Here is a 23,904-nt window from a genome sequence, read left to right as displayed (position 1 = left end):
TGAGCCACTGGGACAAGGCTCCTTCATGCCGCGCTGGGAGCAGGCGTGGGGCATGGGGCTGGGGGTGGCACGGACCTCTCCCTGCCGGGCTCTCCCCTCCTGAGGGACACCAGGCCTGAAGGCTTTCACATGCTGGTGGGTGCTTTCTCTCCCACTTCAGAAAGTCTGGCTTCTCACCTTCCAACGGGAAGGTGTCATTAATGGCAAGTCTAACATCCCCACAGCTCCATGATAATTGCTTTCTTTAAAAAAAAAAAAAATTTATAGCCACCTGCAGAACATAGTTGATTTCAGTCAATGTGGAAAGAATTTCTGGTGACTCAAGGCCAAAAAAAAAAAAGAGGCAAGTTATCTGAAAATGGTCACACCTGTGTCGCTTCTTAAATTACTGCATTTTTCCTTGTCCCAGAGCCCAGGGAGTGGCTTCCCCTGCAAGTGCTGGTTCTGCAGGGCTGAGCGGGCCCTGGGCCTCTGCCTTCCCGACAAGCACCCGTGTGATGCTGACAGTACAGGCTGTGGACCCCACTTCAGGTGGCAAGAAGTTAGGGGGCCGCTCGGACCACTTGTGGAGAGGTGGAGAGGTCCTGGAGGAGGGAAACCCTTGAACAACTTAGTAATTGTCATTGCTGACAGTCATGCTAGCCCACTTTCTGCCACTGTGATAACATACCTGAGAAAATCAACTGAAAGGAGGAAAAGATTTATTTTGACTCTCGGTTTCAGAGATTTCAGTCCATGGTCGCTGGTTCCATGGCTGTGGGCCTGAGATGTGGCAGAACATTGTGCCAGAATGTAATGGAACTGCTCACTTCACAGTTGCCAGGAAGGGAAAGCGCTGGAGAGGAAGGGCTGGGGACAAGATATTGTCCACAAGGACACCCCTCACGGCCCACCCCTTCACTAGGACCCAGCTCCTAAGTTTCTGTTGTTCCCCAGTCGAGATCTCACCAAGGTTTAACCTGCTGATGGAGTTAGAGCCCTCATGACCCACTCACCTTTCCAAAGAGCATCAGCTCTGAACACTGCTGCACTGAGAACCTACTCCCAACACATGAGGCTTGGGGTGCACGGCATGTCAAAACCATAGCAGCAGCCCCACGAACTCGTCTGCAGTCAGGAGAGCCCGAAGTCAGACTGTACTATCACTCGCCAGCCCATCAAGGGGCCGTTTTTCCTGATCATCTGCCAACCTCGAGCTTTGCTTCCTGATTCTTTGCATGATATTACACAGGTGTAGATTAGTTTGTGGGGCTGAGCATCCCAAGGTGGGCCTGTGATAAAAGAACTGTATACTAGGGGGCCGGGAATTTAGCTCAGCGGTTTCACCGCCTGCTGCACAAGCGCAAGGACCCGAGTTTGATCCCTGGTACCAAAAAAAAAAAAAAGAACTGTATACTAGCCCTCCTTTATCCATGGATGATACATTCCAGGATCCCCAGAGGATGCCTGAAGCCTCACGTGTGTTTTATTCTTCCCATTGATCTTAGTAACCTCAGCATCTAGGTTTTTTTCTTTCATTATTGAGAATTTTCCCCTTTCACTTAAAGGAGGTACTTTACCACTTCCTTTAATCACCTTCCTGAATCACCTTCCTGAATCACCAGCATCACTACTCTTGAGTTGTGACATCATGAAGTAAAACAATGGTTACTTGAACACAAGTGCTGGGGCACCACAGAAGTCACCCTGATTAACCAAGATGGCTACTAAGTGACTAACGAGTGGGTAGCATATACAGCATGGATACACTGGACAAATTCACTCCTCGGTGAGGAGGAGGACATGAGGTTTCATCACACTGCCTGACTGCCACGTGGTGTAAAGCTTACAGAGTGTTTACTCTGGAATTTTTCATTTACTCTATGTATATCATGACTGACTGCAGGTAACTGAAATGGTGGGAAACAAAACCACAAATAAGGGAGGACTGCTGTAGTTTTAAATACTCTCCTACATACTGTATCACTAAATTAGAAGAAGTAATGAAAAGAACCCACAAGTAACATGTGACACCTGCCGTACTAGCAAACTCAGTGACGTGAAGCCACCATGCTTCTTGCCATGAGGTCTCTGACTTCGTCTAAAAGTGACATAGGTGCTACATTTTCTCCTCTGACACCTGTCTGCTCCATGCCTCCAAGCACTGAATCGACTGTGGCTGATGCAGATTTCTTGTTTCCATGGCAGCAGATCTAGTGCTTTTGCTTACCAAATGAAAACTAGAACTACAGCTGTTAGTCTTTTCTGAAAAGACTTTTTCTTGTTATTTGGGGGGACAGAAATGCCGTGCCTGGGCACTGCCAGGGGGTAATCTCTTAAGTGAGCTTGGCCAGTGGTGTTGAAAGGAACAGCATCCCAGCAAATAGCCGGGAGGGGGCTGTTTAAGCCCATTTTCCTGATGATGTGGCAAGAAAGGCTCTTTATAAGCTACATTCAGTGAGACCAGCTTTATCTCCTGCTCACCAATAGCTATGATGGTGACTGTTCATGGCCAAACAGAGTTCTGATGATGTCGTTATGTTTTCCTGAAGATGAGCTGGTGAGGTATCGGTGGCCCCAGTGCCCTGTCCTGGTCAGGACTGATAACATCCTTGCAGTCAGGTCTAATTTATCTGCTCCACCTCTCCTTTGCCCTCTTCCTGTTACCTTTGCCCTCCTACCTCTGCCACAGTCTCTGGACTTTAGCAGATGAGCAACTGTAACCATCCACAAAGCCTACCCTTGAAGCATTCGCTGGACACAAAGACATGACAAGTGTTTTGCCTAAGGAGCTTTCTTCTGTTTCTTTTTTAGTTCTTTTAACTACACTTTTTACAAAGCACAAAAGAAAACTTTCAGGAATGCTGCATATTGTAGAAGAAGAATAACAAATAAACCTGCATACTCTATAGGGAAACAATACTAAAACCCAGCTGGTTTTTCAAGAATTCAGGACCATTATTGTAGGGATTTGCGCAGTAGGTCTATGTTGGTTGTCACTTGGGTGCTACAAATTACAGTGTGGGGACTGTCTTTTTACTCAAGGTTAAATTAAGAGAATGGATTCTACAAATTACAGTGTGGGGACTGTCTTTTTACTCAAGGTTAAATTAAGAGAATGGATTCCTGCCCAGAAGAGGAATCAGGCCTCTCTGTGTTCGGGAGATGTTTGCTGAAGACAGACCCTGTTTTTCCTTTTGGGGCAGCCAAGATGACTCAGACACGGCCCCTGCCTGGGACGGATGCCCAGGCCAGTGGGCAGCAGATTCCGGTGTGGTGAAGACACTTCCTAGTTAGGTCATCGCTGCGTGATCTGAGCCTGTTTACTGTTTGTTTCTAATGATGTTTACGTAGATAACTCGGATTCAGCTCATTGGGTCTGACTTGGTCTCCCAGTGGAGCAGGCTGCCCGGAACTCACAAGGAGCCCGAGGCCAAGCCTAGGAGGAGGAAGGGCAGTGCAGGTGCGGACCGAGGCCACGGGAGGCCCTGGATCCCCATCCAGAGACAAGAGGGTCCCCAGTCCTGCATCCTGGTCAGGGAGGAGTGGGGACAGCGTGAACATGCCAGGAACTCCTGGACAGTGAGCCCAGTGGCAAAGAGCAGAGGAAGGGGAAGTGGCCTTGCAAAGACTGTCCCCCCGGCCTCAGTGCCTCCTCCTTTCCAAGCTTAGAACCTCTGAGCTATGATCTGGCCGCCAGCTTGCTCTGTGACCTTGACCAAGGATCTTGCTCCCTTCCCCATTGGCCCTCAGTTCCCTGGTGGAAACGTCACTGGAACCACAGGGCCATCGGGCAGGGCGCTCATGTCTCCCATGCTTCTGTCTTCCAGGAATAGAGCTGTGTCCGCCCGGGAAACGGTTCATGATCACGATGGTGGCGAGCTTTGTGGCCATGGCGGGCCAGTTCCTCATGCCCGGGCTGGCCGCCCTGTGCCGGGACTGGCAGGTGCTGCAGGCCCTCATCATCTGCCCCTTCCTCCTCATGCTGCTCTACTGGTCGTGAGTATCCACTGCGTGCTGCTGGTCATCCAGCTGTCCCCTCGCTTGCTTTTGATTGTGTTGTTGCCCAGAGAGCATCTCTCTCTCTCTATCCCCCCCCCCAACTTTAACCATGTGTGCTGTTGAAACATACACCAAAGTAGACAGAGAGCAGAAGGAGCCCCATGTGCCCTTCACCAGCTGCAGTAATCTGCCGGTTCCACCTGGCTTCTCACCTACTTGCTCTGCCCACACCAAGGGGATATTTTAACAGGAAATCTTTGAATGGTTTGTCAGGCAGAGGGGGTTGGAGACTAGGAAATGTTGAAGGATGTGGAGATGTTGAAGATATGATTTAGAACCCTGTCTCCTCTGGCTGAGGAGCAGACACACATCAGCCCATGGACCCAATCCGACCTGCCTTCGCTTCTTGTTAATAAAGGTTTATTGAAAGGCAGCATAGTGTAACCCTCAAGGGTTTGTCCACTCCTGCTGAAGATGAGAGCAGTATGACTTTCAGAGCCCTCACAAGCTTTTGACTTGCTGACTTTGGGAGGAGCAGGGACAGCTAAACACACAGGTCCAGGTGGGACCTGGATAGCTGGATTCTTTAAAATTCAGCCAGGGGACTACTGTTCAGTCAAGATTGAAAACCACTGCTCTGTGGAGAGATATTGGGAGGAAGGAGGAGTGTCTTCCTCGTTTTCCTTTCTTTTCTTCCCTCTACCCCCTCCCGGTGATGCCCTCTCCCTTCCACGGGGCCGTATATATACTGTGGTGCTGGTAGTATGCACCACACTGTATTGCTGTTGCTTAGCCACTGACAGAGACTGAGCATCTGACACACACAGTGCATTGTGTCCTGGCTGTAAGTATTACCTGTGCAGAGCATCCTGTTACCCAGCTTCCTTTCAGGGTACCTGGGAGCGAAGGCGCCCGCCCCACCTTCACAGTGCAGCCCGAGGGCATGGTGCTGCTTTTCCTCAGCAGCGCTTCTTGCTGGGCGTTGTGAGAACACCCGGCCAGCAGGGACCCAGCAGTAACCAGGACGCAAGGGCCACCTGCCAGGACGCAGCTTTCAGCCACAGCTGCCAAAACCGTGCTCCTCCTTGCTCGAACCCGGGTCTGAGCCTAGGCCGGGCCAGCGGGGGCCAGGCATCCTCCTGCCTCTAGCCGGCCTTAAGAGGTGGAGAATGAGGCTGTTTCCTGAGCAGGGTGGAGGGAGGCCTTGCTCGCTTCCTTTCGTCTTCTAAGGAAGCCCATCCTATCCCCTCCCTCACGGTGTCTGTCACCAGCCTTGCCGGCGCTGGCACTCAGGGCCACTGATGTGTGGAGCACGTGCTCACAGAGCTCTGCTCCTGCTGCAGGGAGCAAGTGGCCCGTCCTCGTGTCTCATCAGCCCAGGCAGAGGGCGCTGGCCGGGCCAGGGCCTGGACCCAGAGTCCAGGGCTGCACATGGCGCTATCCCTGCCTTCTGTGCTTCTGCCCCTCGTCCCTGCCCTGCCCACTACCCCAGCCACCCGGTGCTGTCTACAGCCAGAGGGCTGGGATGGGAACGCAGCTGCCCAGCCCTGCTCCCCTGACCCAGATAGGAGGACACCTGAGCGGGTGGGGAGCAGAGAAGGGGCCTCCGGGGCAGCTCCGGGTCTACAGGGCTCCAGACACAGGAAGGGGCAGGGGCTTTTGTTTACCTTTATTTCTTATTTAAATTTTAGAAATATATTGAAGTTTAATGACATCAAGTCAAGACGTTCATTTATTTAAACACATTTCAACTTCATAAACTTTCTTTGAAATGCACAAATTTAAAATTAAAGTGTGGTCACTTGTGAAGAGCCAGGGAGGGGACCTTTGCTGGAGAGGGCACCTGTGCCTGAGGGGATGGCGTCCGGGCCGCTGCACCCTGAGATCAGCCCGCTGTGCGGTGGTCTGGGGTGGGCCCATCTCAGGCACTCTCCTCATGCCTCCCTAGGTCCCCATTTCTCACCCCCGTTAGCAGTGGACCCTAAGAGTTTCTACTGTACCGGGTTGTCCAGAAGACTGAACTAAGGAGCAGGCTGGCTGGGATGTCAGAGCCTGGAACTCGGCCGACTCGGCCGCTTCATAGCTGTGTGGCCTTGGGCCAGTTCCGTAACCTCTCTGGTCCTCAGATTCAGCAGCTCTGAATCACAGTGGCCAAAAGTCAGGTTAGGAGAAGTCAGTGAACTAATATACGAAAAGCACTTATGCCTGTGTGTTAGTGGTGGTGATGAAGATAATTTTTATATTGTATATGCATGTTATTATTTAAGGTGCTCAGCACATGTCAGACGTATAATAAGTTCTCCTAAAGTTAAATACTAACAAATACTGCTAGTATTCTATCATCTCTTCTTATATGTAGAACTGTCAGGGAGCAAGTTCTAAGAACTGGCAGGGAGGCCTGGGTTGAGCTGCAGTGAGTGCTCCCGCTGTGCCTGATGCTGGCTTCAGTCCCCAGCACCAGGAGGGCTCTGTGTGGGGCGGTGTCTTCCACCTTTGTCCACCAGCTGGGAAGCTTCCACAAGCACTTGGGCTCGGGCGTCATCTCCCAATCACCGCACTCCCCAGCTGCTGCTGTGCGGTTTGACAGGATGCAGAGACTCCTGGGGACAGGGACCAGCTGCCGGTGGCCAAATATTGAAAGCCGTTTGCTTTCCTTTAATGAGCAAGTATTTATGGCGTGCACCAGGGTGCCCAGCGGCACGCCGGGCCTGGGAGCAGTTCTCAAGGGCAGGCATGGAGCACATGTGTCAGCAGGAACCATAAAGGCAGCTGCCCAGGCCGGGGACCTCCAAGGTTCAGGCTGTTGTGTTTGGGGCTGTAGAGACAATGGTATGGAGACTGGCAGCAGGACCTCATGGTCAGGATGGGACTGAGCAGACGTGGACCCCTCTAAACACAGACACACACACACACACACACACACACAGAGCAGATAAAATACAACACTTAGAAAATACAGCACTGAGCTCCATGGCAAGAAAGAGAAGTTCCAAGGGGCTGGAACAAGGAGAGGATTCCAGCCGAGCGCTCAGGGAGGGGCTCGTGGTATCTGAACCAGAGGGAACCTGAGGAGCGGGGGTCTGAACCCTTTCCTGGGGGTGGAACTGAGCTCTCGGGCCCTCTACAGTTTGGATGTCTCATGCGCTAGAAGCTTGGTACCTGGGTGGTGGTGCTGAAAGGTGGCAGAACCTTTGCGACACAGGATCTAGTGGGGAGTGGTTGGGCTCTGGGGGGTGCCCTGGAAAAGACTGATGCTTGCGTCACAGAGCGAGCCAGTTCCCAAGGAAGCGCAGAGTTAGAGCAAGACTGACCCCAGACTCTGTCTGGGTTCTCACTGTGCCATGGGATCTTCTCCCTTGTCACGCTTCTCAGCAGCCGAATCGATGGGGCCACCCAATCTTAGACTTTCAGCCTCCAAAAGTGTGAAATAAATAAGCCTCTTCTTCAACATTACCCAGCCTTGGGCATTTTGTTTTAGTGACAGAAAAAGAACTAACACAAGCTTCTTATGCAATTTGAACTGAGCTCCCTGAATACAGCCAGTGGTTCATACCCTCGGGGTCAAAGGGACAGAAAGTCTGCTCACCACCAGGACTCAGCCTAAAGGAGGCTGACTCCCTGCACCATAGGCAGAAAAAGATTCACCCTGAAGAAACAGGAGCCCTGACATCTCCGTTATGCATGAAGCGTTCTAAGTTCCAGCTGCCACTAAGGCCGAGATGTGGACCTTGCAAGGTCAACACCAGAATTCACGCAGCAGATTCTCACCAAAGATGAGCTCACTAGCAAAATTCACAGATCCCTGGGGAAAGTGTTAAGAGGGCCAGAAACTATAGTTCACAGAGTCTGCATCTCAGGAACCACAGAAAATAAAGCAATCTGACAGAGCCGTGAGTCTGGCTGTTGTTTACCATGGAGTTACCACCCCCCACCACACAGGGATGTCTTCCAGACACCAAGTGCTGCACGTGTGTACAAGCACGTTCCGAGTCCCCTGAAGACTCCATGGGGTAGCTGGGACCCCAGGGGCTCCAAACCCATAAACCAGCAATTAATGCCCTTTCAGATCATCAGCACCAGGGAGAAAATTCGCTAACACAGAGGGCAGAAGAGACCACGCTGGGGAGCTGACCTTCGCGCTGAGACCTAAAGGGTCAGGGAGAGGAAGGCACACAACGTATTCCAGGCAAGCTGGCATCCACGTGGCTTCCTCTGGAGGAGGAGGAGGAAGGTCAGAACAGCCGGAGCCTGGTGGGCAGGAGGGAAGGAGAGTCAGAGTGCAGGTAGGGCTGTGGCAGATGGGCTCAGTCCACAGAGCTGCAGAGATGGACCGGCAGGTCCAAGCACGGAGGTGCGCAGTCTGCTTGTGCTCTGAGAGAGCCTGTCTGCTGTGTGGAGAATGGAGGGAGCCCTGGCAAGGGCTGGTGCAGAAGCAACCGCTATGACTCACGCTGGTCTTTGTGAGATGCCCTGGTGCCCGCAGGAGGGCCGGGCAGGGTGGACTGCAGAGGTCTGATTGGTGCTCTGGAAGTGGCCCTGGTGAGTCACCCTGTGCACCCCCTGTGGCACATGAGAGTGAAAGAGGAGTAGTCACGAGGCTGGCTCCGTCTCTATGAGACCTGGAGGCTCAGGGAGGCAGGGGTCCCGGGGGGCCTGGCCTGCTGCTGGAGTCTGGAGGGCGACAGGTAAGGGACAGCCCTGGAAAGGGAGAGTTTTGATGACGAAGGCATGGAGGGCCACTGAGAAGAGCTCGGAGACCCTGGAAGCCACCTGCACCTGGCCTTCAGGGCCCAGCGGGAGCAGCTGCGGTGCCCTGTGGGCTTTAGGTGAGGAAGAGCTTCGGAAGCCTGATGGAACCTGAGAGGACAGAGGCTGTGCTCGCTCCGTGTGGGTGTCAGGTGCTCCGAAGCCCAAAGGAGGCCCTTTGTGGGAAGTGGCAGGTGATTCGAGAATGGAAGAGGGGGCTGATTGGAAGGACTGTTGCATGCCAACTGTGCAGACTGGGACAAGCTGTCCTTCGGGTGGTTGCAGCCTGTGCCCAGGGTGTGCTGTGTGGATGGAGCGCCTCCCTCGGCGAGGAGCCCCTGTGTGTGGCAGCCTGGCCCATGTCCGAGGTCCAGGTCTGAGTTATGGAGAAGACCCCGGATGGAAGACCAGGCAGGTGAAGATGGGACAGTGACGTCAGTCTTCCCAGTGGGACGCGGTGCTGGGGGAGCCGGAGAAGGCTGCCCAAGTGGTGCTGTCCACAGGCAGGAGGACTCCTGGCGCTGTCGGGCACGTGGCATCTAGCTCCTGCAGCCCCTCCCTAGGGTCGGCCGCGTGCACAGCTCCTCTGTGCAGGGGTGGCTCACAGGAGCAACTAAGTCCGGAGGGAAGCCACACTCCCAGCTCGATCTCATGCGCCCTCTGAGGGAGACACGCACTGTGATGTCGCCTTGACCCTGCAGAGCTGAGAGTCTCTCTGTGGGACGGTGTTTTCACCGTGGTTCTTCTAAGTCGGGCAGGTAGCACTCGAGACTGGCAGGATTACTCTCATTTTCACATGGGGAAACCAAGGAATCAAAAAGCTTTGCCGAAACACTTGGAAATGGAGGAAGTCATTAATAGCTGGTTTGCAAAGGTCAGCAGTTCACAAAGTGAGTCCCTGGGCCGAGTCTGAGGATTTGTTTCCAACGAGCTCCCAAGGGAGGCTGCAGTCAGGGTGGGCGGGTTCACAAGCACTGGGTGCCCACGCGCCCGAAGTCTGAGCAGCCCCCGTGGGCCAGGCCCACTGCCTCCTGGTCTGGTGCGCTTTGGATAAAGACTGAAAGAAGGAGAAGAAGAGAGATCCTGGAAGTCAGCTGCGTAGAAACTTCATCAGTAAGAGGATTCAAGGTTCACTTTCGAAGGGTGGTTGAGGGCACCTTCCTTGTGGAGATAGCAGACATCAGGGTGTTCCTGAAGCGATGACAGAAAGTGACAAAAGCTCAGGACATCCTTCCCTCCAGGGCTTCTGCTCTCTGTCTGTCCTCCCCCCCTGCAGGGAGCCCTGGGTGCGGCTTTCACTCACTCCCTGTCAGCACCTGCCTGGGACCGAGCTTCTCCCAGCCTGCCCGGCCCTGCCCCGCCCCGGGCTCTGGGGGAGGAGGAGGAGCCAGCTCCGCCTAGTTCCTAATTCCCTGGGGAGGGATAGGATGATGCTTTGCTCCCTGTTACTCCCTGTGCCTGCTGGGCTACGACTCCACGACTTCATTCTGACTTGAGGAAAGAGCCATTGCCAATCAGCGCGATCGTCAGAAGCCTCTGGAAAGTGGGAAATAATGGGGGGGTGGGAGAGAGATGGGCTGCACCGTGGAGCGCTGGAGGCCCAGGAATAGTGTCAGTTCCCCAGAGGGCAGACGACAGAAGGCAGGAGCAGGAGACGCACACTGTCAACAGGGGCCACCGGCTGGGAACAAACCAGCGCCAGGGCTGCTCAGGCCAGAACCACAGGACAACAGGAGCTGCTGAAAGGGACTTTGATCTTCTGAAGTTTCTAGAGAAATGACATTACAAAACATTTAAGTGGCCTCAGGTTAGAGAGATGTCCAGTGTAAAAAAACCTCACATTTCCAGTGTGTAAATGGTCCGAATTCTTAAATATCATTAGAAATGCTTCAGCCAGAATGATAGTTGTTTTTGACATTTCTTGAGGGTTTCCTTTGGGGGAAGTGTTGCTTTTGGGTTTTGTACTGGAGTGAGCTGCTGGTTTGCTTGGTGGTTTTGGTTTTGTTTTTGTTTGCAGTACTTGAGAATGAACACAGTATTTTACTGAGCTCCATCTCAGCCCAATTTTTTTTTTTTTTTTAATTTTGAGACAGGGTCTCAGTAAGTTGCTTAGTTGCCCAGGCTAGGCTAGAACTTGCAATCCTCCTGCCTCAGCTTCCCAGAATGCTGGATTTACACGTGTGGGGCCAGTAGTACCCTTGACTGATGTGGTTGTTTTAGCTTTTTGAGACAAAATCTTACTCTGATGTCCACTTCTTGGGCTCATGCAGATCCCACACAGTGGGATGACAGCGCGCCCCACAGCCAGCTAAGAGTGTGTTCCTTAGCTGGTGAAGGGAGCCAGGCACACACAGATGCAGTGAAGCTGAAGTCCCTTGGCTGCTGCAGCCTGAGTCCCACAGGTGGACACCAGAGCCAGCCCAAAACCACCACTGCCCAGCTCAGGAAGGGGCCGTGGTGCTGCTCGCACAGAACCACACTTCACATCCAGGGGGACTGCTCAGTGTCCTCTTTGTATTTATTACATTGGCTTTATTACATTTATTACAATTGCAAAGCATTTCTTAAAATCACAAGCACTGCTGCCTACCCCTGTAGAGCCTCTTTGCAAATTTGTTGTGACTGAATTAATTTTGCTTCATAATGCTGAAACGATTTCAAAAGTCCTTTTAATATTATGTGTATAAAATCCAGCAGTTATCAACTACAGTATTTTTCTTGCTCAAACAAACTTGAGAGACACATCTTCCTCCATTAAAAAGTTTCACTTCAAAAGGGGTCAAAATGGCAGAGAAGCTGAGCCGGTCCCAGCACCCAGAAGGAAGCTCCCCCGCTGCCATCCCATGCTCCTAGGGCAGAGAAGGTGAGCCTCGCGGGTGCCAGAAGCACCCCTCACCCCACCATGGAAATGAGAAGACACATAAACAAGCCTCAAAAACAGACTCCTAGATCACCTTCAGCAACCCCAAAGGGAAACAAGATGGAACAATCTGATACTCAACCACCTGGACTCTCTGAACTGGCAACAAAAGAGAATCTGGGAAAAATGAAATCAGAAATAATTTCTCAGATAACAGCAAAGATTATGCTCATAGCACAAGACATGATTAATAAATCTAGAGAGGACACAGATAAAAAAAGTAGAGGATCTGAGGAACATGATGGAATCCCAACATAGGAAACAAATGGAATCCATAAAACAGATGCAAACAGATTTCCAGGAGATTAAAAACTCCATTGAAAGTCTGAGCAGCAGAATGAACCAATGTGAGGATAGAATTTCAGATATAGAAGATAAGATTGCAATTAGTGAGGAGGAAAAGAAAAATTGCTTTAAAATTATAAGGTAAGGGAACATGAGAAATCAATCCAGCAGCTGCTAGACGATGCAAAGAAGAATAGCATAAGATTGATTGGAGTCAATGAAAAAAGAGGAGAGAATGCAGATGACATAAAAAACTGTTCACAGAAGTGACGGCAGAAAACTTCCCAAGCATGGGAAAAGAACTTGACATACAGATAAGTGAGGCATATAGGACTCCAGCTAGCCTTGATCAAAACAAATCTACACATGGGCATATAATAGTTAGGATTCCAGAAATCCAACACAATAAAATTCTACAAGCAGTGAGAGAAAAGAAACAAATCACATACAAAGGAAAGCCCATCAGAATCACAGCAGACTTCTCAATGCAAACCCTCAAGGCAAGAAGAGCTTGGAGTGATGGATTTCAAGCCCTAAAGGAAAACAGCCTCCAACCCAGATTGATGTACCCTGCAAAACTATCCTTCAAAATTGATGGACAAATAAGATACTTTCATGATAAAGAGCACCTCAGGAACTTCATGAATACCAAAATGGCACTCCAAAAAATTTTAGACAATACCCTAGGAAAAGACAATGAGGATCACAACCCCAGGAAACCCAGCAGAATGAATCCATTGGGCATGACAAATTAAATGCAAAGGGGGAGAATCCAACAAAAAGAAAAAGTCATGACAAGGCTTTTAAAACTTTTAACTTCATCTCCCTAATGAGTGTATAATTCAGTCTTGTTATTGCACTGATTAGTATTTTTCTGATTCTAGAGTAGCACACCTTTCATTGTGCTATACTGGCTATTTATCATTTTCTTATGTCTACTTTTTAATTGTGTTGTCTATTAATGAGCTGTAAGAGTTCTTTATGTATTCTGGTCATAGTTACATGCATGGTAAATATGGTCTGTTTAAGGACTACTTTTCATTTTAATGATGTCATTTAAAGTTCTAAATTTTGATGGAATCTCATTTATCAATTTTTTTCTTTTATACAGCATGTTTTTTATATCCTAGGCAGTTCTTGCCTACCCTGAATTCATAAACATTTTCCCTTATAATTTCTTCTTAAAGTTTAATACTTTTAGGCTTTCTTATTTAGGTTCATGGATCCCTTCAAGTTATTTTCATGTATGGAAATAAAGGGTTGAGGTTAATTTTTTATATATGGATACCAGGTGTTCTAGTGCTGTTTGCTGAAGACACTATCTCTTCCTCGGCTCTTGAATTGAGTTTATATTCTATAAAATGCTAATGTTAAATAATCTTTCAAAACTCAGTGGGCCATATATGTGTGGTTCTATTTCTAGATTCTCTGTTTTATTCAAATGAACTATATGTCTTTCCTTACACCAACCCTGCCTTGATTACTGTAGCTTTAGAAGAACTCTTAAAATTAGGTACTAAACGTCTTCCAACACTGTTTTTTTTTAACTTTTCTAGGTCCTTTGTACTCCTACATAACATTTAAATTTCCATATCCAATTCTTCATTTATAGCAAGTATACACAGACCTGAATTTTTATATATACCTTGTGGTTTCCAATCCTGCTAAATTCAAGTACAAGTTCTAGGGGCTCCTAGAGATTTCTTAGTATTTTCTCTGTAGATGATCATTTCATCTACATATAAAGATTTTGCTTCTACCTTGCCAATCCTATCCTAGTTGTGTCATTTTATTGCCAGACTATTTTGGTGGGGCCTAGGTTTCAAAGTTTAATGGACAGATAAAGAGTAAGCATATCTGCCCTTGTTCCCCACCTTAAGGAGAAAGCATTATATTTTCTCCATTCATATAAGGCATTCTCACTGGAAGTATGGAGTACACGTCTTTAATCTGTTGAGAAGGTTCTGTTCTACTTCTAAGCTCCTGATAGCTTTTACCATGAACAGCTGTAGAAGTTAGTCCAATACTTTTTTCTCCAACTAGTGACAGGATCATATGGCTTTTTCCTTTCCTCTGTTAAAATGATGACTTTTGGAGGTGGATCTTCCAATGCTGAACCAACTCTGCCATCCCTATGACAAAACCACTTTCTACATCCTGCCAGATCTAACTTCTAATAGTTTGTTTTGTTTAACAAATTTCTATCTATGTTCATACTTTTTTCTTCTATTATCTTTATCCAGTTTTAGGATTAGCACAATGTTGATTTCCTGAAATGAGGGGAGAAATGTTCATTTATTTTTCTTTTCTGCTTTAAATGTTTGATATGATTTATCAGTTAAAATGTATATGAGCCTGCTGTTGTCATATAGGTAGGTTTTCAAGCTAGGAATATACTTTCTTTAAAAGGTGCTATTCAAATTTTATATTTCCTCCAGAGTTAGTTTCATTTAATTTGTCTTCCAAGGTACTTCTTAGAAGTTGTCAAATTTATTTCAAAAAAGATTTTTGTAATATGCTTTCTATATCCTTTTAAATTCTGTAAAATCTGTGGTAATGTCTCCTAGATCTTGATACTGTAATTTTTAAAATGTATAATTGATATTGTGTAATAGGAAGAAAAGGTCTAAAGGAGCAGGGAAAGTGGAAGGGGTAGGGGAAAGGAAAGAAGGGAAAAGAAAAAATATGAGAAAAGGAAAAAAATGGAAACAAAGTCTTTGCAAATATGGAAGGGTGGAGGGGGTGAAGGGAGGGCAGGAGAAGGGGAAAAAATAAGAACCAAGATGTTCATGTAATGGTACAAGATCCCAATGATGAATGTAACTGTATTGTATACCTAAAATGTACCAATAAACTAAATGGGAAAAAAAGGGCGGTCAAAATATCACGTTACACAGAGAGATGTTCTTACAGATAAAATAAGGGTGTGGGGTTCCCTGCACAGGAGGAGGAAAACAACTGTGACACCAACACAAAGTCTCACTGGAAAATGGAAAAGGAAAAGGGAAGAGGTGAGTCAGAAAAAGTTACACTCATAGTGAGCAATTATTTTTATAGGTTATGGGTTTTTACAGGTTATGGTGAATTTGAGGAGACATATTGGAAACATAGAGGAAAAGGGAAAGTAGACTGGGGTAATGTTAGCCAAAGGGAGACCGAGGGTGGCCCGTATTTCAGTGGTGAACACTAACTAAGTGACAGTATCAGAAGGTTCTCTAGGCTGGTGCATGGGGGTTTGCTGATGGTGTGGGGTTTTAAGGAGAACTCGGTGAGAGGTTGCCTCATTATTTTTAACTTCTGAGCGTGTAGGGACTATGGAAAATATTAGGACCCCCCTCGGTCAACACAGCTGCTTTCATGTAGGAGTGGAGAGAGGCCTGCGAAGAAGAAGAAGTGACGTCACCCAAGACCACACACTGTACCAGAGCATCAAGTCTCTGTTGTCCCCAAGGCCAGTGTTGTCAGAGGAAAACATCTGTCTTGATACCCAGACCCTCAGGAAGCCGGGGGTCCTTGGGACCAGCTTAGGGATGGCTGCAGCTTTGAAACCAGGTGGAGAACAATGCGTGCCGGTGTGTGCCTGTGTGTGCATGTATTCATGAGTGTGTGTGCATGTGTGCATGCTTTGTGGGAGGGTGAGGTGGAGCTGCTGGCGCCTGGCTGAAATCGAGTAGTGGCTTCTGGTGACTGGTGTCCAGTGCTCAGCGGTCACTGCACGGGGCTGGCCAGAGTCCACATGGATGAATACAGTGGGACCAAGGGGGGGCCAGCACCGAGAGAGCGGCAGTCCTGGACGGGGTGGGAGTGGCCACACTCCATCATCAGAGCTGGGTAACCAGCCATGGCAGGTCTGCGGAGGGGGGAACGGTGTGCATGGTGCTGGCAAAGGGCGCCCCCCAGAGCCAGGTGTGAGTCAGGGCGGACCTGAAGGGAGATGTTGGGTCCTTGGTACGGCCCTGGGCTCTGTCACCCAGGCAGGGCCAGGATTCGAGGAGCAGCTGGTTCCCCGTAGAGGGTGGAGTGGACTCCCTACAGCAGGCCATGAGTGCAGAGGGGCCGGTGCCGCTCCAGGTGATGCAAAAGCGGCAGAACCCCGTCCCTTCTGCCCACTCATCTGTGGCTCACACCTTTTTTAATCATCTGCAAAAATGCACTGTGTTTTCAGTGCCCTATGTGGCTTATACTTTGTGGCCTGATAACTGTGTGTGTGGATCAATTAGTAACAGCGGAGGAGGGAGAAAGATGGTGGATTGTGACTCTAGTTTAAGTGAATTCCATAATATGCTCATAATATGAACAGGGGGACATTTAAATTTTTTCTCCATTGGTATACACCCAGAGTTGGTCAGTCATAAAAAGGCCAGTTCCCAAAACGTTTCCGGTGCTGGGTTTACCTGTCTGACGTGAACCTAACGCCACCCAAGAGTATTTGCCCAGCACACTGCCGTGATCAGGGTCTCGCTGGTCATGTCGGAGTGACCGTCAGCCCTATGTGATGTTGGAGCCTCGCTGCCAATCCACCTACCCTGTTCTGCAGATGTGGGAAACAGAGGCACAGAACAGTAGAGCTCACAGAACTTGACTGTCCTGGTACAAGGCCACAATACTGATGTAATAAACCCAGCCTTCCTGGTATGTTTGCACGATGATTTTCTAATGGTAGGAGGACTACGGAACCTCGGTTCCTGATAACAGTACAAGACACGGAGTTCTGAGCCTATGTGACCAAAAAATTAGTGGGGCGATACCCTCATTAATGAAAGAGCTCCTTGTTCTACCAAGAGACTTGCAAGGAGTCCATTCGCCTTAGGAAAACCTTGGAGTTTAACCATCCTTGGAACCAATCCTGGTTTAATTTCAGGATACTCATCCCTTCCCCTCAAATTCCCAAGTTTAATAAAAACTCATAAATTTGCCTTAGAAAAACAGAACAGATTCATCCATTTGCTATGCCCTGAAGTAAACCTCACTTTATTTTTTGTACAATAAAAATAGCTAAAGTGTAAAAAAGAAAGAAAAACTCCACATGATAACACACCTATTAGACCCAAGCTTGTACTTTTACAAAAGCTTTGACCCAGAAGCTATATTTTCCCAACTGGTACTTAATTTGATTCTAGCCTTTGATGGATTGATTTTTCTTTTGAGATTCCCTTCAGAATTTCCAGATGCCCTAGTACTTGGCCGTGCCCAGAGCATCTACTGCTAGGGCTGCCTCTTAAATCAGCGCCTGTCTGGCACGGCCGGCAGCTGGGTCACACGCACATCTTGAACCGCGAGTCTGCCTCCCGGGCCCGGGGTCCTCTTCTCTGCCGGCTCAGGATGTGGCTCCGTGCTAGAGCCGGGGCTTAGCATGTGTTTTTCCCCAGCAACACAGCTTTTGGCCCCCAGCCACTGTGTGCGGTTCATCCCCAGGGCCTCGGCCTGGCAGGGCACTGCACTCGGGACGCGTTTATTCCATGACCGATGACGTCTTGCCTCACAGACGGGGAGGCGTGTCTGTCTGCACAGGTGTTGCCCTAAAACTGTTTGGAAAAACAAAGGAACAACCCCAAGGTACAACTAACTCAATAAAGCATTAGCAGTTACTCTTATTTCCTTTTGGTATTTTCCGTATGACTAAACATTCTAGAACAGTAAATTAAAGAGGATACACATCCTCTTTATCTGGAGAACTGCCAAGGGACGTTTCCTCAGAGTGGATGTTGAGTGGCTTCTCAAGAAGGCTGCCTAGAAGGCATAATGTCAGATTCTCCTGGGGACCGAGCCAGGGCCTTTGCATTGAACTACATCCCTGGTTTTGTTTGTTTTATTTTGAGACAGGTTATCGCTAAGTCCGTAGGTCACCAGGCTGGACTCAAACCTGTGATCCTCCTACCTCACCCTTCCAGAGTGCTGGGATCACAGGCATGCACCACCATGCCCAACTGTAATTTATTACAGTAGTTTTAAATATCAAAGGACAACGATCAACTTCACAGTTTCCTGAAAGGATGGTGGTATTAAGTTTTAACTACTGATTCTACTGAACAGTTCTGCAAGCTAAGGGAATACGATATAAGACAGACCCGGGAACTGCGAATCAGAAAGGCCTGAGCCCCAGCAGTCCCAGCTCACTCAGGGAAAGAAGCCAAGATGGGAACCTGTATACGCAGCAATGCATTGCTGTCAAACGCTCGGTCACATGCTGCGGCAGGGCAGGAGAAAGACGAGCTGCTTCTTGGCTTGAACGCTCACACCCAGCTTGGGGGAACTGAGGCGGCCTGTTGATTACAGAAACCTGGAGAAATATTTCTCTCCAGACACAATGACCTGTTATGTAATGACAGCATTAGGAAAAGATTTCCATGTAAAAACCATCCGTGTAACTCTTAAGGGCCGACACTCTTGGCAGAGCTCTTGGGTGGGCTCTCTCGAAAGTCCACTTTTCCTGCTTTGCAAGCATGCTGTAAACATGGTTGATGTAGAGAAAATCCTAAGAGACCAGGCTCCAGGCCCACTCTGCATCTGGTGCCCTGGCAGGGCGTTGGCACTGTGGGGCTCAGCTCGCTGGCTTTGCCAGGGCTGGGCCCAGTGCCCACCAGAGACCCCAGTCTGACGCCCAAGTTCATCTCGTCACTGTGCTCTGCTTGCTGAGTGACTGCAGGGCTGTCGTGATGTCACCGGGTGCCGATGCCGTGTGCCGGTGGGATCCTCCAGGTGGCAGGGTGTGTGGAGGAGTGGTTGTCTGCGTGTCCCCACCACTGTCTGCAGGGCTCTCGCTGCCCTCCTGGTATGGTCACCACCCCCTCTGCTCTGGTGTTCGTGGCCTTGGCTTTCTCTCCTGGAGTTCATGGGCCCGAGTCCACCCCTGAGTGGTTTTCTGTGCAGTGAGTGATAGTGTAACCCTCGTGCTCCTCGATCAGACATCTTTTTTAAAAGATTAATTGGAGCCACACGCCAAGGGACCTCCCACACCTTGCAGTGCTTTTCTATTAGGTTTGATGCTCCCAGTACATGCCGGGCAGTGGTGTGGTTCTGAGGGTTCACCAGCCTGCATGTCCTGGGCTTATCATGCCTTCATGGAAGGCCTCAGGGTGACTGCAGGACAGGGCGGGGCCACTGCCAAGTGGGTAGATGGGAGCTGATCTGCAAGGAAGGGCAGTTTTGAGAGTGAAATGCAGTTTTCACTGCAGTGTGAGGCCTGTGAGGCGCAGCAGTGGAAGCCCTGGAGATGTGAGCAGGTGCCCTAGAAGTGACGGGGCAAGAAGTGAGCTCCAGGGAGAGATAAGAGAGGCACAGTGCAGGGCAGCTGAGTTCAGGTTCGAGATCAGAGGCAGTTTGCCTCCTCATGCATAACATCAAATTCATCACTTTGACCGTTTCAGTGGCCACATTCATGTTGTGTGGTTATCACCACTTTCACTTCCAGAACGTTATCAATCCTGTAAAACAGATTCTGCACCCATTAAACTCCCATTCCCTAAACCAAATCCCCACCGGCCACCTTCTGCCCTCTCTCCGTGAATCTGCATCCTCTAAGTATTTGTCCTTTCTGTCGTTGGCTTATTTCACTCAGCATAACGCCTCAAAGGGCTTCCATTTCGTTATAACAAAATACTTGAGTACTGGTAATGTACAAAGAGTAGAGGTCCATTTAGCTGGTGGTTCTGGAGGCTGGGAGGCCCACAGCGCGGTGCTGGCCTCCAGCGATGCTTCCTGGCTGTGTGATAACGTGGCAGAGGATATCACGTGGTGAGACAGAACTCTGCTCACAAAGCCACCATCCCTTCTTGGAAGCCCCACCCAACAGCATGTGCATGTGGGGGTTAAGCCTCTTAACACATGAAACCTGGGGACACATTCGACCATAGCATTGCATGTGTCAAAATGTCCTTCCTTTTCAGTTAGACTCCAGTGTATGTCTCTCTTGCATCTTGCTTGTCCATGCATCTACTGAGGGAGTCTGTAATATTTTCATTAAGTAGAGAATAGGTTCACCTGTGATTTGCATCATTGAGAATTCCATAGCCAAACTCACTGACTCCCATGTCCTTGGCCTTAGCGCACCAGGGTAGTCCCACCTGTCACTGGGGTGGTGACAGGAGAGCTCCGCAGAGCAGCGCCCCTCGGCCCTTCCCGGGGCGCCCCGCCAGCCCGGCGTCCACAGGCGCCTCCGCCATCGCCTCCCCAAAGCACCGGCCAGCGCTGAGCAGCCCCAGGGTCTGCGGCGAGGGCATCATCACGCACCAGCGACCTGCCGTGAGGCGAACGTCTGCGGGGCTCCGGAGAGAGGGTGGAGGCCGAGCTCGGCCACATCCGGGTCCGCTCCGCCTCTGTCCGGCTCGGGCCCGTTCCCGGTTCCGGGACTGTTACCGGGCTCAAAGAAAGGTTTTGGGATCGCCCGCGCGTGGCTGTGGACCATGGGCCATCCGGAACACGTTTCTGAAAAGGGCCCGGGTCCGCCGATCTTTCACCTGGGACGAGAGGTCCTGAGCGGTGTTACCCCCGGAGGGAAACAGCCGTCTGCCCCCAGGGTCCCCAGGGCCCGAGGCCCCGGGCCAGGAGGGAAGTCGCGTCTGCAGCTCGGGTGCGTGTGCGCCCAGCCGTGCGCGTCCTGCAAGTGGGCGTGGCATCGGCTCCGCTAACCGTCCCTCTGCATGAGGTCCGCAACCTCAGTGAGCGGCTGAGTCTCGCGCCCTCCGCGCCTCTCCCGCACCCACGGATGTCCGGGGCGGCCCAGCGCTGTCCTCGCGGGGCCTCCGCCCTTCTGGCCAATCGGCTGACCCCTGCTGGAACCTTGTGCTCCAGGGAGCCGCCTCCTCCTCCACTCTGCATCCAGCTGGGCTCCTGTCCCCTCTTCCCAGGGCCTCCCGCTGGGGGCTTAGCAGGCCAAGTAGGAGTTTGCGGATGTGCCCTCGCCTTGCCGCAGAACCCTGGGGCAGCGATGGGCCATGCGGCTAGGAGCGACGCTTGGCAGACAGGAAGGTCTGAAAACCTCCCGCGTCAGATTGTGGGTTCATATCCTAGCGCGGCCTGGGAATAGCTGTGCCTGTAGCCAGTGTCCTTCTTGTGCCTTGTTTGCTGAGCTTTCCCACCTGTGAGGCGGGGACCGAAGTCTCACCACACGGCAAAGAGCTAAGTACTTCCAGTCCTGAGCTTCGTGCTCCGTCCCTGTGGGTCCAGCCAGGCCATTTGCTCTCAGAACCGACCTCCTCCTCCCCTGCCTAGTGGTCCCGCAGTTGGGTCCTCGCCTCGTGGACGTGTTGTGATAGCAGGCAGTGAGAGACCTGAATAGTTCAGCAAAAAGTGCTGCGGTGCTGGCCGCAGCCACTCCTGGCACGAGCTGCGAAGCCACCCACCTGGAGCGCCCCGGGCTTTCCCCGCTCCTTGCCTCTGACGGCTCCAGAAGTCGCCCTCAGGGTCACCTAGCAGCCATGCGTGAGCCAGGCTGCACCAGACAGACGTGTGCTTCACACTTTCTGGTTGAAAGTGATGGATTTCTCTGAGCTTCGGCTGTGCTCCTTCCAGGTTCTGGGCCACTGGCCAGCTTTTTAACTTGCGTGGCGTCACTGGGAGACTAACGCGGGACTCTCTGGGCTGCTTGTGGCCGGCGGTCCGGTGAGTTCTGTGTGACTTGTGCTGAGTTTAAATCCCTGGAGCGCATCGCAAAACTCAAGTGCTCCGAGTCCCCCGTGGGCTTGCGGCAGCCATTGGGAGGCCATTTCCCAAACGCCAGCCATTCAGGGGCCAGCCAGGCGGTTGGGTTGCTGCTTTGCCATGTCCACCCGCCTCAGGCTGTGGCCCTGGAGTCAGGTGTCAGGGTTCAAGTCCCCACTCTGCCCTTTCATCTCACTGTGGTCCTGAGCAACGCAGATGAACTCTGCCTGAGCTGTCCTGTCGTACAATGGGGCGATAATAGTTCAGCAGGTAATGAACTTGACACAGCAAACCAGTAGGACGGCGGCTGGTGATCATCGGCCCAGTGTGAGGAGAGAGATTTGTTGGCTGTCGCCATTGAAGACAGTTGAGTGGCTTCCATGATCCGCCCACATCGCCTGGGAGAGCGCTTATTCTGACTCCCGGCCCACGCTGCTGCCCAGTAGATTCTGTGAAGCCTGCAATCTCCACCACCCACGGCATCAGGACCTGTACCCACTGTTCTCAAGTTCAGCCATCGTTCTCTGTGGACCTGGCTCGGGTGCCAAGGACATGCTGAAGAGTGGACGGCCTCTCGGGAATCAAGCAGCATCCCAGAGTCCACCCAGGTGCCCTGGGCTGCACTTGAGGCCTCCGTCAAGGGGCTCTGGCCTCCGCCTGCACCTCTGCCCCCTGGGAAGGAAAAAGTCTCCTCCCGGGAGGCCCGGGGCTCTAAGGTCCAGCCCTGCAGCCCGGGGGCCAGTGCCGGGACTGGTGGGATTCCGGTGACAACAGCAGTGTGTGCACAGTGCGGGACTGTATCACGCTGATGGCCTGATGCTGCTCAAGAGCTTGTCACCTGTAGTTCCTGCCCTGGCCGCGCCAGGGGTCAGAGCTGTGTGTCTTGCAGGGCTCACCGCCCTGTGGGCACAGCCTGAGGGGCAGTGGAGGAGCTGGACTTGCTAAGGGGGCCGGGTTGGACCGCACATGCTGGGGCAGAGCCTCCTCCGCCTGTCTCCTGCAGGCGCAGGCGGGGGCTCCTGGTCCAGGCTTGGAAGCTGGGCTGCGGCCTCCCTCCCAAGCCCCGTCTCTGGGCCTGTTCTTCCCCGCACAGCGTTTGTTTGTGGCCGTCGTGTTTCAGAACACAGTCCCTGCCCCAAGCTGGTGCCCAAAACATTTGATGTACATAATGCTCGGCCCGGGGATTTAGCTTAGTGGTTCCACCGCCTGCCTCACAAGCACAAGGCAAGGTCTCGAGTTCAATACCTGGTACCAAAAAAAATAATAATGTTCAACTATTTTAAAAAGACAACTGCCACGTGTTGTATACCATGTTTTAATGGTTCAGAAACTACCTGCAAAATAATTTGTGCAAATTATATATCTCTCCCACTGGGAAAGGACAATCTAATGGAAATCATGAAATGTTTGGAATCAAATCACAGATGTAGCTAAAATGCTGCATGAAATTTTAAAGTCATATAAATATATATATATTTAAAATGGACAATTGTATACCTAAAATGTACCAATAAAATAAATTTTTTAAATGGACATTAGTGATCCATATGTCCATCTCAAGAAATTTTTTTAAAACATTAAATTTAAATAATATCAGAAAAACAGAAATAATATAGCTGAACATTTATAGGGAGTTGACATTTTTGTTAGATTATTTCATTATGAAGAAGAAATCTGATATGACATCTATATGTACCAATTCTCTGACAAGGGATGTAATTTACTATGTATCACAAACATATACTAATAAAAAATTGAGGGCTGGGGATGTAGCTCAGTGGTCCTGCCACCTGCCTTGCAAGCGCAAGGTCCAGAGTTCGATCCCCAGTGCCAAAAAAAAAATTGAGATTAAAAATGCCATTTTGGGCCAGGAATGTAGCTCAGTGGTACCACACCTGCCTGGCAAGCTCAAGGTCCTGAGTTCAATCGCCGGTACCAGAAAAAATTAATTAAAATCCCAGATTTTAATTATCTGTAATACTGATGTGTTATATCTGTTTCTGTTTGCTTGAGTTATGTTATTCCAAATTAATTTTAATAGAGGCCAGTAAAACATTAATCTAGATTATTGAAAGAGAAAAATCAGAGCCTACAATTTGCAACATATGTTTCTACCATTTGTTTCAACATGTGTTTCTTTCTATTTGTGGGCTGGGGTCACCAACGTGGAGGCCATAGCCTTTGATATTTTTTCCAGCCACTGGATTCATTTAATGAGACGGTGCAGGCCGACCAGGCAGGGGTCAGGCTGTCCCAGCAGCTCCTTCCCCGTGCCCCTCGTGACTGCCTGGAAACGACACAGCTAACAAGAGGGTTGGGGGCTGGGCTGGCTA

The 23,904-nt window shown here is 50.3% G+C and overlaps 1 protein-coding gene across 4 annotated transcripts in view; it reads left to right on the top strand.

Moving 5' to 3' along the window:
- The window catches only part of Slc22a23 (solute carrier family 22 member 23), a 156,630-nt gene that overhangs the window by 110,003 nt on the left and 22,723 nt on the right, over positions 1-23,904 (top strand). For all 4 annotated transcript variants that reach the window (XR_015439281.1, XM_087181745.1, XM_087181744.1 and 1 more), the window contains exon 4: positions 3,810-3,978. Coding sequence is in view for 3 of the 4 variants with exons in the window: in XM_087181745.1 (XP_087037871.1) it covers positions 3,810-3,978 (169 nt within the window). In the remaining variant the exon portion in view is untranslated. The remainder of the gene's footprint in view (positions 1-3,809; positions 3,979-23,904) is intronic.

This window comes from Heterocephalus glaber, unplaced genomic scaffold (assembly GCF_053883595.1).
Source record: "Heterocephalus glaber isolate CG9 unplaced genomic scaffold, H.glaber_assembly_v1.0 deba00001472, whole genome shotgun sequence".
NCBI classification, from domain to species: domain Eukaryota; kingdom Metazoa; phylum Chordata; class Mammalia; order Rodentia; family Bathyergidae; genus Heterocephalus; species Heterocephalus glaber.
This window is presented reverse-complemented; position numbering and strand designations above follow the sequence as displayed.